General features: G+C 42.1%; 1 protein-coding gene across 4 annotated transcripts in view; it reads left to right on the forward strand.

Moving 5' to 3' along the window:
* Positions 1 to 8,557: 8,557 nt before the first annotated feature.
* GRIK2 (glutamate ionotropic receptor kainate type subunit 2) overlaps positions 8,558 to 18,154 on the forward strand; it is a 716,255-nt gene continuing 706,658 nt past the window's right edge. For 3 of the 4 annotated variants that reach the window (XM_033234701.1, XM_033234699.1, XM_033234702.1), the window contains exons 1-2: positions 8,558 to 8,716; positions 13,871 to 14,278. In XM_033234701.1, coding sequence (XP_033090592.1) covers positions 14,164 to 14,278 — 115 coding nt within the window. In that variant the 5' untranslated portion in view covers positions 8,558 to 8,716; positions 13,871 to 14,163. Of the gene's footprint in view, positions 8,717 to 13,730; positions 14,279 to 18,154 lie in introns of those variants that run through there. The other variant, XM_033234700.1, reaches the window with a different exon arrangement.

Genomic DNA, 18,154 nt, shown 5'->3' on the forward strand with positions numbered 1-18,154 from the left:
TTCTCACAGTTTTGGAGGCCAAAAGTCCAAAATCAAGTTGTTGGCAAATTGATTCCATCTGGGGACTCTGAGGGAAAAATTGTCTAAACTCGTCTTAGCTTCTGGTCGTTTCTGGCAACCGTGATGTTCTCTGATTTGTAAATGCATCATTCCTATCCCCATCCCTATTCCACCTTCACATGACTTTCCTCCCATATTTGCCAGTGTCTAAATTTTCCTCTTATTATAAGGACACAAGTTATGTTGGGTTTACAGCTCACCTAATTTAGTATACCCTCTTCTTAACTTGATTACATCAGCATAGATTCTTTTTCCAAATAAGATCTCATTCACATTCATAGGTTCTAAATTGACAAGAATTTAGAGGAGACACTCACTATTCAGCCCTGTGCAGCCCAGTTGTTTAATTTTCTTTAGAAATGTTTCAGCTGCTTGGGTCCAAATACTGAGTAAGTGAATGATTGAGTTTAATCAAAGAATGTTTATAAAAAGCATTATGGTATTGCTTTTTTATACATTAGCTATAACTAACTTTAGGCACAAAATGATTAAATTAGTATTTTTAGTGGTTTTTGCTAAGTGAACAAAACCTATCACTTTTGCAGGAAAATTTATTTTTAAGTTAGATTGTGAGTTTTGCATGTTTCTGATGACTTTGCATGAAGGATAGAAGCAAAGACCTATATATTTTCTGTAGCTCAGCTCTTGATTTCAGATGTGTTTTATCATCAAGTTTGTGGTGAAAGTCCAGATGCCTGAGTTCTACCCCATTCTACCAGTGACTATAATGTGTTAATTGTGCTGCCAAGAAATCATTACTTTTGTAAGTTACAGGGACCTCATAAATTTCAAAATAAATTCCTGCTCCAGATTTTACAAGTGAGAAAATGAAAGCATAAGAGAATTAACTGTGTCTTACCAAAGATATTACATTTAAATACATGTTCAGTTAATGGAACTTTTAGTCCAGTGTTGTCTTTGCTATGCTATAAAATTGGTCTGTGCTTTTTTTCTTCATTTATAAAATGAGGATAATATATACCTCTTGACAGTTTTTAGTTATACATATGAAATTGGAGAAATAAGTGGAAAAAATTGTAAATTCTAGATTCTACCTCCTTATAGCTGAGACTAACTTCCATGATTCTGGCTTTTGACAATTGGAGCTCAAGACCTAATTTCTTTATTGTAGTGTTATAAGTATAGTGAAATGCATGTAAGTATAAAACCTATGTACTGTTTTAAATGAGTGGATATTGAAACAAAATATAGATATTACTATATTTCTTCTGATTTATCCACCAAAATATCAGTTTCTAATTGTCATATATTATTACTTTCCATATTATAGATTATTTTCTCCTATTTTCCTAATTATATATGTATCTAGTTTCGTAGAAATAGCTCTAAAACTATCAATCTGTTGGCTTAGAAGAGTAAACGAAGCATCAGGGACAGTGTGTTTGACTACATTTCTAGTTTGTAAACAAGTCTTGGTTGGATAACTCTGTTTATGAAGTGGAAATGTGGTCAACAAACCCTTAGTCCCTACAGTCCACAGAGAAGGCTAAATCTGCTTCTGATTTTTATATGATCAACTACATAAAATATTGATGCAGTTAAGTGATGCATTGCAATTGTCCATCTCTCTGTACTCAAATTTAACATGTGTTTACAAAGGGATGCTGATCTGGAAGCAGATTGAAACAGTTATGTATTAAAAGTTTGTTAGGACAACAGATTGCAAAATAAAAGTTTATTTTCTGATTTTTACACTTTTCATTATCATACAGAGTATGGGTCTACATTTTTATTCTAGCTTCATCTCTGTTCATTTTCCTCTCATTTTAAACTTATTGCCTCATCCATTAATTTGCAGAATTAAAAACCATAACTGAATTCCATTACCTGTATTGTGTGCTCTCCAACAGTGCACATCCACACCAGGCCATAGCAACCCTGATAGAGCAGCCTGTGTGATCCTTCAGTAGGAAGGGATGTGAAATGCAGGTGGTTAGCAGAGTGTCCATATCCTTAGTGAATGTCAGCCCTTGAAGCTGAGCTCACCTGCAATAAAAGATTTGAAAACTTTTCTAATTAGAGTCAGTACATTAAATTAGAGGAAGAAAATCTATTGACACCCTGGTCAGTTTCTAAAGGCCTTCCATAGTAGCTTTCTACAACATGGATGAGTCCTCCAGGAAAAGCTTTTTAAGGAAACAGTCTTAATTCTGCATCAAAATGACTTCTTCTGTGGTGAACTGAATCAATCACAATTTGCTGAAACTAGATCTTAAGTGTTCTTGTTACAAAAGAAAGAAAGAGAGAAAGAAAGGAAAGAAAGAAACAAGAGAGAAAGAAGAAAGGAAGGAAGGAAGGAAGGAAGGAAGGAAGGAAGGAAGGAAGAAAGAAAGAAAGAAAGAAAGAAAGAAAGAAAGAAAGAAAGAGAAAGAAAGAAAGAGAAAGAAAAAGAGAAAAAGAACTGTGTAAGGGATGAGTATCTTAATTAGCCGACTGTAGTAAAATTTTCACTATGTATATGTATATCAAAACATCATGTTGTACAGTTTAAATAAATAGAAATGAAAATGAATATAAATCTTGGTTTGACATTCTGAACCAGTTTACAAAGTTGGTTTGAATCCTTTGACATATACAAGTGAATTCTATACTGTTATTGGGACAATCCATGAACACAACACTCTTAGAAATCATTTCCGGTGTCTATTTTGCCTGTCTCCAACGGATAGTCACATAGTCAGTATTAGTAACTAATAAGCATAGGTTGTCTCATGGAAGGAATGACTAAGAAGACATTATCTTTGTGGATGAAGGGTTATTACCAGAAGTGATTTTGTCTTCAGTTCTCACTGCAAAAAAAATGCTGTTGGCATGTGGTATCATTTAGGATCTGTTGAAAACACTCTTAGGGGATCAGTTCAAGTTCTGGGGGTTTGCTTGAACTCCGATAAAGGCTGAAAGCAAGATCTCTCCATTTACTTTTAAGCTGGCTTTCCCTCTAAGAGAAAGCTTCTTCTGATTTCTGGTTCCAAACCCTTTTCTCAGGGGGTTACTGAGGTGGGCAAATCTACTCAATCTGAGCTGCTCCATATTCTCTAGCCCTCCATATTCCCAGTATAATTCATAGAGATTTATCTCTTGCATCGTAGAAACACCATCTGAAACCCTTTGTGATCTGAAACAGAGAGCTGTTACAGATACGACTTTTTCCCACTTTCCTTCTCTGATGCACCAGTAAGAACAATAAACTACAGAGTTGAATACTAGCTCTACCTTCACTAACTGTGCATCCATGGGCAAATTACATGACCTTTTTCTGTTTAAATTTACTCATCTTTAAAATGAAAATTTTGCATTTGATAAGACCATTCAAATAATTAAATGTAGTATTTTATGCAAAAGTATACCTGCCTAGAATATAGTAGATTTTAGGCAAATAATAATTTGTTTATCCCTGAATCCTTGGATTAAGCTCCCAGAAAAAAAGTAGAGAGCAAAGGTGGCTAGAGGATAGTCCTGAGGATATATATTTGGGAATTTCCTTATTATTTGACAAATTAGATCCTGTGCTTTGAGGAAATGTATACTTCTGCCCTGTATGCCTTCCCATCCCACACAGAGTGGGAATTTCTCTCCACTTTTCCATATTCCTAATGATAACTGCTTCTTTACTTCTTCTTTGGAGGTAGGGTGGGGAGTACAGCACAAAATATTTTCTGGCACAACATACCTCTCTAAGAGATGCCACTTGTGTATGTTCTGCTGATACATTCTTGCTTTTCTATTAGTGCTTTCTAAAGAAGTAAAAGAAAAAATATCATAACCTTGCTAACAGAAGTTACCTTGTGACTTTAGAAATGTCATAGATAGAAGGTGTATTGTCTCAAATTTTTTTCCTCATTGTTGTGTCCTCATTTCCCTGGAACATAGTTGGTACTCAATAAATACTTGCTAAAAGAATAAGTTATGGCCGGGTGTGGTGGCTCACACCTGCAATCCTAGCACTTTGGTAGGCTGAGGTGGTTGTATTACCTGAGCTCAGGTGTTCAAAACCAGCCTGGGGAACAGGGTGAAACCCCGTCTCTACTAAAAACACAAAAAATTAGCCGGGTGTGGCAGTGGGCGCCTGTAATCCCAGCTACTTGGGAGGCTGAGGCAGGAGAATCTCTTGAAACCGGGAGACAGAGGTTGCAGTGAGCTGAGATCATGCCATTGCACTCCAGCCTGGGCGAGAGAGCGAGACTGTGTCTCAAAACAAACAAATAAATAAATAAATAATAAGTTATTAAAAACTGGAATTACTTTTACATCGATCTTATAACTAGCTCCTTTAATTGTTTTGAAGTAGGACTTGGAGATTTAGGAATTGGTAAGGGAAGAGGTAACGGTAGTGGAGTAGATGAGGGGAGATAGTGCAAAGTATTGTAACCTCAAGAGCCTAAGATTATACTGCTAGAAAGGAAGAATGAGAGTTCTTGAAATGTTCAAAGAACATCTTGTAAGTCATCAAGGTAGAATGGCCCTGACTGTTGGACAAGTATCCAAGCACATTTTATTATCCTTTCACACTTCCGTGCTCCTGATAAAAATACCACATTTTTTTCCATTCTTCTTAAACATCTAATACTTTCTCCCTACTCAAGACTCTCAGCTTGCTTTTTACTTTTATTCATTAAGAAAACGCAAAGAACAACAACAGGACCTCGTATCCTCTTTCTGTTCCTATTCTTTTTCCTCTTCCCTTCCCTTGCTGAAAAATCCAGTACTAAATTATTTAGGTGAGACCAAGCAAAACAGCCATCTGCATGAGAGTTAGGATGGTGGAAGGCAGAGTGTGGTAAGGAAGGTGTCTATGGAGCAAAGTATCCCAGCATAGGGAGCTCATGTGGGAAAAATAGACTTTCAACACCACACTTAAAAACTAATTGATATCTGCATTATATACTCTGCCTCCCTTCCTATTACTTGGGTTTATTGGCCCTTCTCCTATTCCAAGGTAACTCCCTCTTGTTGTACTAGGTCCCATCCTTTCTTGACTAATCAAGGACATCCATTCATTTATTCTTCAGCATGTTTATGTCCAATTATGGCTAAAATGACCTGAGAGAATGGAAATAGGTGGGAAGTAAGATACCGGGTCTCTAGTCCTAGAACTTTTTAACCCACTCTGTGACTCTTAAATTCTCATTGTCTAGATTTTCTCATCTCTAAAATGATGTTGTTGGAATAGATTGGTAGTTCTCAGTTTAGGGTGCAGAGGCTCCTCACTAGCCCATGATGGCCTTCAAGGTATCTGTGCATCTCCTATTACATGTAAAACTTTGAAGTCATTGCACATGTGTTTATTTTGTTTTCAGATGAGAGAAAGGTCTGTGAAAACTGAACTAGAGTAGATTTCCTTGAAATGTCTTTAAGTCTTGACTTCATATGAGTTTAAGTTTTGAAAGAGACTACAAGAGACAGCCTGATCCTGCTCTGCACAGCTAGAAGGCAGTCTCAGTTCTGCCACATCCTGAGTACGTCACTCCTTTTCTCTCACTTTGGTTTTTACCATCTATAAAATGAAGGTGTTGAATGAGATGATCCAAAATAACACTTTTCAATTTTACATTCAGTTCAAAATCAAGCCAAAACAAACAAACACACCCTGGTAGTTAGCTTGAATTCAGATTGGTCTTTGCTGTGTCTTCAGAAATTGAAATCTTGAGCTGCTAATGTTCTAAGAGCACTTTGAGAGGGAAGAAAGAGAGGGTGGGAGCTGGGCAAGAGAGAGTGGGGATGTGGTTCCTGCATAAGACTGTAGCTGAAGGACTTAGCAACCTTCTAAATTTTAGAAGACTAAATCTTAAGGGTGACTGGAAATAGAAAGAAAAAAAGCTTCATGGTTGCCTCAGAAGTTACTTGAGATCTCATTCCTTAAATGTTTAATTTCCTAAATCCTAAAATAAATTATGAGAAATCTCTCTTTATAGCATTGGATTATTTTTGAAGGGTTAAATAGATTGTGTAGCATCTAATGCTCCCTTGTTAGTCTGTTTTTCTCATTGGAATCTAGATAATATTTTGCTATTGAACAAATTAATTTGTCACAGCACGCATAATTTTGATTTGTTCTACACTCCCAGCTCTCTCCCCTTTTCTCCTATGCTGTTGTTAGGACTTGTTATTTCTTTCTTTACAAGTGTGTATTGTTTGCTTCAAAAAAACTAGGTTCATGACATGGCTCTCAAATCATACACAACACTAACAGGAAGTTGTTAGTAAGCCTCTCCTTTTCCAAGTACAAAGTGGGCCTGGGGTCAACAGTATGGAAAGCGGAAGGTCTATCCCAGTACCGTTCTTTATCCGGCGCCTACTGCATAGCAGACACTATGCTAAACACTTAATGTCAAATTAGACACACTCTGTTCTACACCCTCACAGTTATCACAAAAGAGCTGGGTGTCTTCACTCAGGGATTTCCACTGGAATCTGCTCGTGCTGGTGTTTTGCTCCTTTCTCCCTGGAAGTGGGTGGATGTAATCATGACAACGAGAGAGCCTTTAGCCAGTAGACAAGTTGTCTTCCTTTACTCCCATGGGAGAATGGGACAGAATGGGGAATTTTTTTCGGAGTCTGGCCCAAACTCGGCTGTGCCTGGAGGTCCCATTAGGCTGCAGGTCACAGCAGCTGGAGCCCAGGCGCCCAGAACCGGTCACGCGTCTGTGCTGCCCGCTCCAAGATGCACAATAGAGTCATTGACTATTTATTTACTGGGTAGAACAAGGCTGCTGTTGACTTAATTACGGGAACCTCCCAGCCACCCCTGGGATCTTCAAATGACTAACGGACTCTCCATTGCCACTAACTCATCTCTCCTTAACATAAGTCCCCAGTCCCACTACCCCCACCCTGCCCCACCCAAGAATGCTCAGTAGGCGTGTTGTGGGGACCGAGGCACAGAGCGTCCTGGGTGGTGATCAAGAGGGAAAGACTGGCGGTTTTGGCAGGACTGCATTTCTGTGTTTCAGAGCTATTCTGAGCCCGGCGCTAGCCTCAGGGTGTGGAACATGACCCTGCTGTCCCAGGGTCCGGCGAGGGCTTAGCTCTACTAGGGCTGCAGTGAAGGAGGAAGCAAAAGGGCAAGTTCTGGTCTCCAGCTCAGACAACTAGTCCCTGGGGACTCAGAGCCTCTCTACTTCCCGGACCTCGGAATTAGATAGATAGTGGAGAGCCACCAGGAATTGGAACTGCTAGGGGACTGCAGAGCCGTGGAATCCCAACTGGTCCCTTCTTTATACAACCCGTTTGAAATGGTCTCTTGAGTCCAGTGCGCCTGGCCTGTTCCCGCTTAGTCTCACTTAAATCTCCTTGAGAATCTCAGCTCGCCAACTTCTTCTGGGGGAAACTGCTAAACTCAGCTCCTGTTAATATTATAGGGCTGAGGATAAAATAGCAACGGCATTGAATAGATGTTAACTTTTCCGACCCAGAGGAGCGGAACTCAGGGATTGTTTGCAGAAGCTAATCGTTTCCACCGAGAAGCAGGGAGAGCCTGGTGCGCTCACCGCCGCCAGCCCCTCCCTGGAAGCCAAACTGCAGGAAGACTCTGGGACTCAGGTGCCCCTCCCCATCTCTGGCCTTTAAAAGAGTCCTCCCGAAAACTTGGACGGGTGACTGCCAAACCAGGGCTGCTCCCCAGACTCCTCTCTCCAATCTTGGAGTCTGCGACCTCAGGTTCGGCGCCCACTAGATCTCGAATCCAACTTCTTTCTGAAATGTGTTTAGGTTGAGAGTTGCTATACCTGGGCGGGAGTTTGGTGGGGAGAAGAGGGTCTGCTATTTAAGGCGCCAGACATACACAGAGACATTGCGCCGATCTCCTGACACTCAGGAAAAGTCCGTTTCCAGGCATCTATTCTCAGCAATGGTGGCAGGGAGCAGGGCACTGTGACTCCCGGCATCTGAGGGAATACCGGCAGCAGCACTACCAGAGCGCATTTGCTGTGTGCGCTGGAGGTCGGGGTGGGAGGGTGCGCAGATCAGTATCTTTCTTGCAAACCTCAAAGGGAAATGACCGTAGTTGGACTAAGAGGTCCACTTTGGAGACTACCAGCTGCCCTCCAAGCCCTGGCAGTGGAGAAGTTTCGTTACTATGGTTTCGGAGAGATATAAAAGCCATCACCCAGAAGCAAATGTGTTTGGGCTCCTTATATGTGTTACCACCCAAGGCTAGGCAAATTCCTCCGCGCTTTGCATCACTCACTCCCTGACAGAGCTTCTCGGCCTTAGTCTCCCCATTCTAAGAGGCGGGTGTGCGCTAAGGGAGCGAAGTCCAGCCGGAGGCTTCGTAACATCCAAGTCTAGGGACACCAGGAATTCTCTCGCTCTAGCTCCTGTGGTCCAGGAGTGGGAGGTATCCCCGAGTAGCCGCTGCGGCCAGGTGAGTGCAGGGGCCGCGGGGAAAGGAGCGCGGCGCCTTTAAACCAAGAGGCGAGGAACCTCCGCCAGGAGGCGTGTCTGTCTCTGCCTCTGCCGCCGCCGCCGCCGCTGCTGCTCCTCGGTCACCGTCTTCGCCTTTGCCGTCACTCGCGCTCGGCGCCGGCGGCTGCGCTGGTCGGTCTGGGAGCCGGGGACTTTCCGCCCGACCTCCTCCGGGTGCTCCTCCCCGAGGACCACCCCACCCCCTCCCCGCCCACCTCACCCCTAGCTCCAGGTAAGGACTCCCCGGCGGTGGGCTACACTACGGGCTCCTTCACAAGGTGTTTGTTTTCAAGAGGACGGGAGGGACTGCGGGTGGGCGAGGGGGCATTTTCCACCTGGAGAGAAGGAAGAAGGCGAACAGCAGCGCTGCGGACCTCAGTGTGCTCGGGGCATCCGCTGGACCGATTCACTGCGAGTGTCTTTGTCGGGCTTGTCTCAGCCAATTCCCGTCAAGCATGCAAGTGGCTCTGTTGGCTGCAGTCGCCTATGTTCTCTACATAAAATGATTTAATAAGTGGACGTGTCAGGAAGTGGCCTCAGCTACGGGGACTCACGCGAGGCGAAGAGAAAGAGACAGATGGCAAGAAACTGTGTGTCTGCCTGCCGGTCTGACGAACTCCCCATCCCTCCTTCTGTCCACCCATCCTTCCATTAACCCTACTCCTTAGTTCTGCGCTGAGGAAGTACATTTATTTTAACCGGTACCCGTATTAAGAGCTTCTGAAAAAATTGGAGGGCGTCCCATTAGGGTAAGGAGGGGGCAGTGTTACCAGGGTGGATCATAAACCTCAAGAACTTTTAACGAACCACATCCTCTGATATTTTTACTTTTAAGGAGACAGAGTTTCTTTACCAAACAACACGACCGAGCTGAGGCTCCTTAGATAGTGATTTCCAATTTAAGCAAAGGGGAGTATTAGAAAACTTACTACTACTAGTCTTTTGGTAGTGCACAGATTATCTTCTATCATTTATTCATCTTCATACTGTAAGTATTCTGTCATCAGAAATTATCTTATGGATTGATGATTATTTTCATTTCACGAGAGATGATTGGTTCATTTGAGTCTTAGTCAGTTTAGTTGCTGGAGGAAATGCAATTGTGTTTCAATCTTGTCTTAGTTCATTACTTTCTAACTTCATCGAGTCTATTCCTGTAACCACCAAGACAGCCTATCAACTTCCAGTGGCCTTAAAAACTTCTGAGTCAAACAAACAACAAAAAATTGAAATGCACAAGAGGAATGTGATAGAGAATTGAGCAATGTTTGGAAGTCTTATCTGTTTGTTTTCTCCTATTTAAACCCTTTGAAGATCACACAGGCTGAAATTAAAAAAAATAAATAAAAAGTTCTGGGATATGTAAATTTATTCCACTTCAATTTCTTAATTAAGACACTTATTTTAGTATCTAAAAATTAATCAAAACTCTAAATGTCATTAATCATCAGTGCAACAGAATGTTGGTGGAACAGCTGATAATGTGTTCAGAATCATAAGGGATACCAAAGCATGCATAGTTAAGAAGAGTGAGGTGCAAGTATGCAACAGTGTGATTTCAACTGAAACTTAACTCCATCCTGACTTTATTCTCTGAGATCTTTATTACCGTGTATAAACACGCTGTTTATTTTAGCTAAGTTGCAATGCAACAGACCACTTTGATGGAATAATAGGTTAAGTGTTACTATAAGACGAGTTTTCTCAAATGTCACGTAACAGCAGGACTTCTGTGACAAGTCAAGTGGAATCCTTAGTAAGAATTCCATGTGAAAAATTTAAATATAACTATGGCATGTAAGAACCTTTGAAACATCTTTGAAATTCAGGTTGTTTTGGGATATGTATTTGCTGTTTCCAGCAAAAGGTATAGGCATTGTCTTTTTAAATGTTGTGCTATAAAGATTATTACACATTTCCTCATACCCCAGCAGGTGGCAGCTAACTAGAATAAGATTCATTTTCACTGGGAGAATAGGAAACTAAAATTGCTTCTCAAGTAATAGTGCCCAAGAATAAGAGGTCATTAGTATACGCAAATATAAAAATATAGTGAAAGATGAAGCTAGAGGTTTTTGTTGTTATTGTTGTTGGAAGAAGCTTTACATCGACATGATATGCATCTTCTTCTTTGTCAGTTTATCATAGGTTTGATATTTGTGTCAGTCTTCTATGATTTTTTTTGAAGTATACTTCTAAACACAGCTTCTCTCTGTGTGTGCATGTATGTGTGTGTTTGCAGTTTGTTATCTCTGCTTTGACCTTGGAACCTACAGAGCCTTGGCTCCTAGAAATAAAGAGTGCCATATGGTTAAAATGAGGGAAAAAATGAGACCATAGAATAAAAGATATAAATCTTACTATTACTTAGTATATATAATTGCCTGATATCCAATAGCAGTGGTTTTCTTTTTCCTTTAAGGAAGGAGCAAATTACAGAACTGATACAATTTTTAAAAGGGTTAAATCTAGTCAGTGAAATACTGTATAAGGAATTTATTAATCCTTCATATAACCTCAGAACTATGATGGGTGGTATCAGTATTGGGGAGGAATTGTAATAACTTCAAAATTGCCACACATTAAGGCATGAACTATGCCACCAAATCATTTTATTGTAGTATAGGCGGGTAAATTTAGCATTTTCCCCCTAGAAAGTGAGTGAGTTTAATGAGAAAGAACAAGAATTAATCTAATTACTCTAGTAACAGATGGAAATCTGGAGGTGTAGAATTGAAAGTGATAACTAATTGTACATTTAAAAAATGTCTTTAGCCACTGAATATTGACAGCATGTTATTTGGCATTCTGAATTGTGGACTTTCTGGCAATTTTTTTGTACTGACAAACAAGTAGTTTAGTGTTCATGAGGAAACTCACAATTAATATAAGTGTTTTTTTTTTTTTAATAGTATGCCTTATTACAAAAAAAGATGACTACATCTTGGGCTTATCAAGCAATCCCAGTTAGTTGCACTGAAAAATACAACACAGTTGATAAAATAGTCCTCTTGATAATGTGAACAATGCAATAATTCCAATTCCTTTACTCTGTGTAGTAGAAATTTGCACATTGCCACTCAAATATCATGTTAGTCATTTATTGTACTACTTTCAATGTACTACTCCAGAATAAATAATGCCAGGAGCGCTGTCCGTGGTCCTGAAGAAAGGTCGTCTCCAGTCTTGTAGTTCAATTGGACAGGTGGAATTGCTATCCGTTGTGTTAAAGCCTTTCAACTGAGTTAATGGATGTAAATGAATCTAATTTACCATATGTGCAAAATTGGTTATTTGGGGATCAATTAATAGTAAAAAAAAATACAGTCTTTTAACTGTTTAATTTATTGTGTGATAACTTCACGAATATAGAAGTTTGATCTTTCACTTTTCCAACTAGACATCCAAATAAACTCCCCAAAATAAATAGTTTAGAATGCTAGTTTCAAGTGGAAAAGTTGCGGCCATAATGTAAAATGTCATTATATTAACGGAATACATGAACAAAGAGATATGGTACATTTTGTTTTCTGAGGTTCCAATAAATGCCAGCTACACTGCGAAATTTCAGTATTTTGATTAGTCACAAAAAATGCTATTTTCAGGCAGTAGATATCAGTTATATTGGCAGATAAAAATGCAAAGAATTATTTTTTTCCCCTGGCAGTCATTATTATCTCTGCTAGGATCAAAAAGAAAATGAACAAACAGAATGGAATAAATGAGACAGCAAATACAAGACAGAACATGTTGGGCTGTGTATGTGTTTTATAAGAGATATTTTAAACATGGACTGAAGGAGTCGCTAGATACCCTTGGTTTTAGCAGTAGGTGTTCCTTTTAAGGTGCTCAAATAGTCAAATTATTTGATTGAATTGCCTGCTAGACTGCAGAACTAGCCATTCATGATACTTATTTTTGACACTGCTGTTATTGCCTCCATCTTAAAAAAAATCAATGCCACTTAATGCCTTTGCAAAATGTAGATTTCTCTTTAAATCAGCACTTTATAATATCTTAAGAAAATTTAAATTAAAAAATCACTTTAATGAAATGAAAACATTATAGTGTTTTTTTGCTGTTTGGAGGAAAAATAACCAGTCAAATATTCATATCACTCATATCACTCCTTATTTAAAAATTAGCCTTCAAATAGTATTTTTTTTTGTAAAATTTAACCTATGCCCTGTTAGTTGGTTATGAAAAATAGATTAATTATAAGATATAGGTCTAGCAGTTTGCCTTTTGTGATGTTTAATCATTTAAAAATGTTGACAATGATATATTTATTATACATGTTAGTTTCACTTAGTGTAAAATATCAGCATTGCATATGTTTAATAAGTAGACAGCATATTACCTATTTTAATAATAAAAATGTATTTTTGTGTTGAAAGAAATTCTATTTCTGTACTTTATTTCTTGAATAAACTCCTAATGAAAGCCAAGAGAGTCACTACCTGGTGACTCTAAATATTTCCCCCAGAAAACTAGCAAATGATAAGACAGTTTTAGAGGAATCTATAACACTCAATGTCGCTCAAGCTATGATCTCATATTCTGCCTCTTTAGTAAAAAGAATATTCAAAAAACTAAAATGCAAAGAAATTTGGGCGTAAATTATTGAAGGCTTTAGAATTTGCTGCACCAATTCAAACATCATTGTTTTTATATTCGCACAATTATTTTCTTTGAACTTAAAAAATGGATGGAAAATGTAATTTCTCCATTTTAATTTGATATTTTTCCCATAAAAGTTCACTGAAGAAATTTCTACTTCTGGGTAGCAATCAAGGAATACCCCAGCCAAGTTTTTAAAGAGTGGGTTTACCTCTCCAATTGCATTCCAATCTGCATTCATTCCTGGCCAAAATAAAAAAGTATACATAAGACTCTTTTAACCTAACCACAAGTTAGATTTACAGTAAATTCCTCCGTATTAGATCACTTTCTTTTTTACAGTTGCCAGAAGAACTGACTTTGATTTAGCTAGTAATTTACTGAAATTCATCAATTGATTATAAGAAGCCCGGTTATATACACCAGTCAGTCTCTCAGCAAAGACTTATTGAAAATAAAAGCAATGTCCTCTACATAAATAAGTCGACTTCTTTCTTGCAACTCAAGGCGGGCTGTCAGATCGGTTGCATAATAGATATTGGGGAGCTCACTGGCCGGGAGCCTTAAGAGGAGAGCAGCTATCTCAATCTTTCTCACTTAATCTTGGCTTCACGTCAGAAGCTGTGCAGCAGTGCAGTAGAATAGGGCCTGGCAAAACCTTTGCGAGCAAAGCGCCTTTTGTGCCGGGCTGTGGCTCGCTATCGACATCTCGTCCGTTACCAAGGCTGGATTTCCTAGTGATTTCCCTCCTCCTCTGCTTCCACAGGCTCGCGCGGCCGGACATTGTGGGTGTGCGTGCTGGATTTCTCCCGGATGCTCTCCGACTAACATGGATGTCCCACCATTCCTTGCAGTGGAAGGTTGTTCCTTGGCGCAGTGAGTGAAGAACATGCAGCGATTGCTAATGGGTTTGGGAAGCGGAGACTCCTTCCTCTCTCTGTGACCATGCCGTGATCGTGTCTGCGGTCACTACTCGACGCATCCTTATTTCTGCCCGAACCCGGGAGCTGAACGCTAGATCGGGGAAGTGGGTGCCGTGCGTGTGGGCACAGAAACACCATGAAGATTATTTTCCCGATTCTAAGTAATCCAGTCTTCAGGCGCACCGTTAAACTCCTGCTCTGTTTACTGTGGATTGGATATTCTCAAGGAACTACACATGTATTAAGATTTGGTAAGATTCCCCATCTCTCTCGGTTGCCTGGTATCCGCTCCGAGGCAGCCGGATGTAAACAGGCGGGTTCGCTGTGCCTGGCGGTGGGCTCCGTGGAGTCTGATCTGCTCACTGTTCTGTCGTCTCCTGGGGCTTTTAAAGAACTCCTTGTGCTTTCATTTATTCTCTTCTTTATTTTTATTTTTAGCCGCGGGAGGGTGAAGGGAGGGCCAGTGTCTGGTAGTGGTCTCTGCATTACCTCCCCACAGTAGCTTGCCAAGGAGATGATGATGACGCTGGAGGCACGGTCAGCCGCCACTCGCGCCTGTCTCCCCCGGATCCCTGCGAGCTTGCAGGGGTGCGCTGTCCGCGCGAAAGTGCGCGCCGGGGCTGCACGCCTCTCAGCTTGCAAGGCTGGTGAGTTAACACCCGGTAACTCTTTGGCGAGTTGCGCCTGTCCGCTTCTGCCAGTGACCAGGGCAGTTCTCACGTGCAAATGAAAGGTACTAATCCTTTTGATTTATTTTGCCAGAGAGCCTTTTCGATTGTTTCCACCGCTTTTCCAGTCCCTGGTCCCCTTACTGGGATGCAGAGCTTTAAAAAATGTTGTAAGATTCGAGGTTCTACTTAACACAGGGAGGCTGCTACTTAGCTGGAAAGAAATAGCGTCAAAATTAGAACGGCTTTTTGTTTGTTTTTGCTTGTTTAACTTGCTGAGTCCCCCTCTCACAGCTTTCTGGACGTTATGGACTAATTAATGAAAGATAGTATCTTGGGGCGGTGGGGAAGAGTAGTTGTTTAAGGAGGGGTGACTAAGTCTGCATCTTTATTTCACTCTGGCAAGACGAAAGACGTTAGGTAGTGACTGTTTTTTTTTTTATGGAAATGCATTGCTTTTCTAAGAATCAGGTTTTCTTTGGAGCTTGAAGGAAAATCTAAACGTGGGATTCCAATGGAAACCCTGGTCAGAGGGTCAGAGTGATTGCTTGGATAAATGAAGCATGGGCGAGGCTCCGGTGCTCTGGATGGCCAAAGGAGTTTTAGTAGGAGCAGAACTAGTCAGGGAAAGTTCTCTAAAGTAGATAAGAGGAGAAGAAAGGAGAAAGCCAACAGGATAAATGCTCCCATTGTAGGCACTTCCTCTGACAGTTCAAGTGGATTCAGACCAAAGAGTGCAGGACACCATGTAATCCTGAGTATGTGTCTTTGAGATAAATGCAGACACATTAAGTCACTCGGTCAAATTTAAACTGAAGAGTGATTGCCTGCGTCTTCTATCATGCCAACAGCATCTCCTGTCTTTCCATTTTCCCATGTGTGTGTGTGTTTTTCCCCCCCAATGATAAAATTCACGATCTCTCCTAGGCTTTGTAGAACCAAGGTAGGGATATTTCACATACATTGGAAAAGGGAACCTCACCCTACCACACATTCACACAGATGCCCACAGTCAAAAAGCCTGCTGATGAGAAAAGAGGCACTGGGTTATAGCTGGATCCCTACTGTAGTAGTTTTCATGCTTTTTTCATGCCTTTAGATGGTACTTAAGCACGTTGCTCTTAGCAACAAGCATCCATAGGAATGACTGTTTCTGTGGACAGAATTAAACAGGTCTCTATATCATTGGAAATGTGTGTGTACGCACACGGGTGTGTGTGCATGTGTGTTTTTGTGCGTGTGTTTTCAGCAGTTAGGCTTCAAATATGGTAAGTGCTACAGTATGGTAGTTTGCCCAATATTTGGAGTATTTCATCCCAATTAGATGGAATCCTGAGGAATTCTGATGTGTGTTTGTGAATGAGTGTGCGTTACTAAGTGTGTTTGCTGACTAGATGGAAAAAAGAAGACTTGGAGCCGGAAAACTGCCACCAATACTCTAAGGATTTAATTATTGCCGCTCTGGTCTTGCAGCACAATATTTGCTGAATCATTAGATTGTTACATTCGCTGATCATTTCATATCTTCATATTAAAAATCTTGGCGACTGTAGCAGAGTGCGTAGCAGCTTTCCAAAAGAGTTGTCTCTCACACACACGCACACACACGCACACACACGTACCTACACGCAAACAAGCTTTCTTAGACCAATGCTTACTAAAAATGTCTTTAAAAAATATGGTAGTAGGCAAAGATCTCCACACTAGTCCCTTGATAACCCTAAACCAACAGTCCAGCTTCTAGATAACCTGCTGTTTTCTATATTAACTTCAAACATCTTCTACGTGGAGATGCATTTCTTCCGATTTCTGACCTGAGTTGTGCGGAAGGACTGTGTACATTGTTACTGAAACATTTCCCTGTTGGGGCTATTTTGATGCAATGGTGGGAGTTTTATTTTCTTCTGGGGTAAACATGTTTCTGAGTGGATTGGATGGTTGGTTGAGCACGTATAAGCTACTCTTGAGAATGGTTATTTTCAACCTTGGCTCAAAAATCGAGCCAATGCCTCATCTCTGGCCCCGTGCCTTGGAAGGGAAGAGCTTGGAGTTGCACATGGAGCAGCTGCCCCAGTGCTGGAGAGACCCACCGCCTCTGCTGGGGAGGCAGCTTCCAGTGCCCCTTCCATCCCCCACCCTTGGCGTGGCTAGGCGCCGGCAGCCGCCAGGCGCCTCCGCCGCGGCGCTATGGCAACGGCGGAGCCCGCCCAGGCGGCCACCCCAGCCCCCCTTCCCCGCTAGTGGAGGCTCTGTGTTACCCTTCCTCTTGCTCCCAGTAGGACTGTGATTCGATCCAGCGTCCTCCTGTCACCTCCTGTGAGGCGAGGGGCAGCCCCCGCTTAGAGTGCTGAACCCTTGCCACGTCCCTAGCCTCCCCCGCCAGTCTTCAGCGTGCGCAACCCTCTTCCCCGCGCTTCCCTCTCCCTCTCTGTGTGGCACACACAATAAAACACACACACACACACACACATTCTCTTACACACACTCAAACATAGACACACGCGCGCGCGCGCACGAAGACACAGGCGCCCCCCAGATGCAAGCCTCAGACTTTGGCACAGTGACGTCTCTTTAGTGCTCAAGAAAACTTTGCAGTTACACCCAGGAGCGCCTCTGTCCTATTTCCCCCTGTATCTCCAGCCCCAGCCGACTCCCGCTTGACTGCACAGGCTGGCCTGCTCCTCTGCAGCCGCTCAGCAAACATCTCTGAGAAAAGGTATCCCGGAGCACCGACCCTAGGGTGCTGCCCCGAGGCCCTATGGCAGCGACCTGAGGGTCAGCCAAGGGTCACCTCTAGGCAGGCGGGCGAGCCCCTGGCAGTGAGTGTTGGTTGTTACCCTGCCTTTGATCCTGTGCTGGGACAACTGGGGTTTTCCTGAGTGCCCACCCGGCGGGCAAGGTGCAATTTAGAGAGTCAGTTCTCCTGCCCTAGGTCGAGCCAGATGTTCTCTGGCCGGCTTTTCTGGGCGCAGAGCCTGCGACTCTCCCAGGCAGGCGTCTCCAGAGCGCTGGCCCAGCGGGTACAGGGCATCCAGCGCGTCCCAGCGTATGTAAATGAGGCATCTTTGTTTCTCCGCAGCTGCGTCCCGGCCTTGCCTGACCCTGGATAGGGTGAAGGCGGGACTCTTCCGTCCGCGGGGTTATGACCAATTCCACGGCCTCTAAGCCGAACTACGGCGGGCGGCGGAGATACTTGAACCTTTCTTTTGTTACTTTAGTCGGTCCTTCTCTTCCGGGGATGCACTGACCCCTGCACCTACGGAAGTGCGAGGAAGCTCAGAAGCCTGCTCCGACTGTGTGCTGTGCTGGGCTGGCCTCGAGTTCACTGTTCGGGAGCCCTCGCATCTTTAAACATCTTCTATAAGAAATCATTCCCCAAGCTATCACTTGTTTCCGATCTTCGAGGTCAGGTTGTCATTCGAAATCTTCATCTGAACTGGAGTTTACAGCTCCAGTAGC

The sequence above is a fragment of the Trachypithecus francoisi genome, unplaced genomic scaffold (genome assembly GCF_009764315.1).
Source record: "Trachypithecus francoisi isolate TF-2019V2 unplaced genomic scaffold, Tfra_2.0 Lachesis_group15, whole genome shotgun sequence".
Taxonomy (NCBI): domain Eukaryota; kingdom Metazoa; phylum Chordata; class Mammalia; order Primates; family Cercopithecidae; genus Trachypithecus; species Trachypithecus francoisi.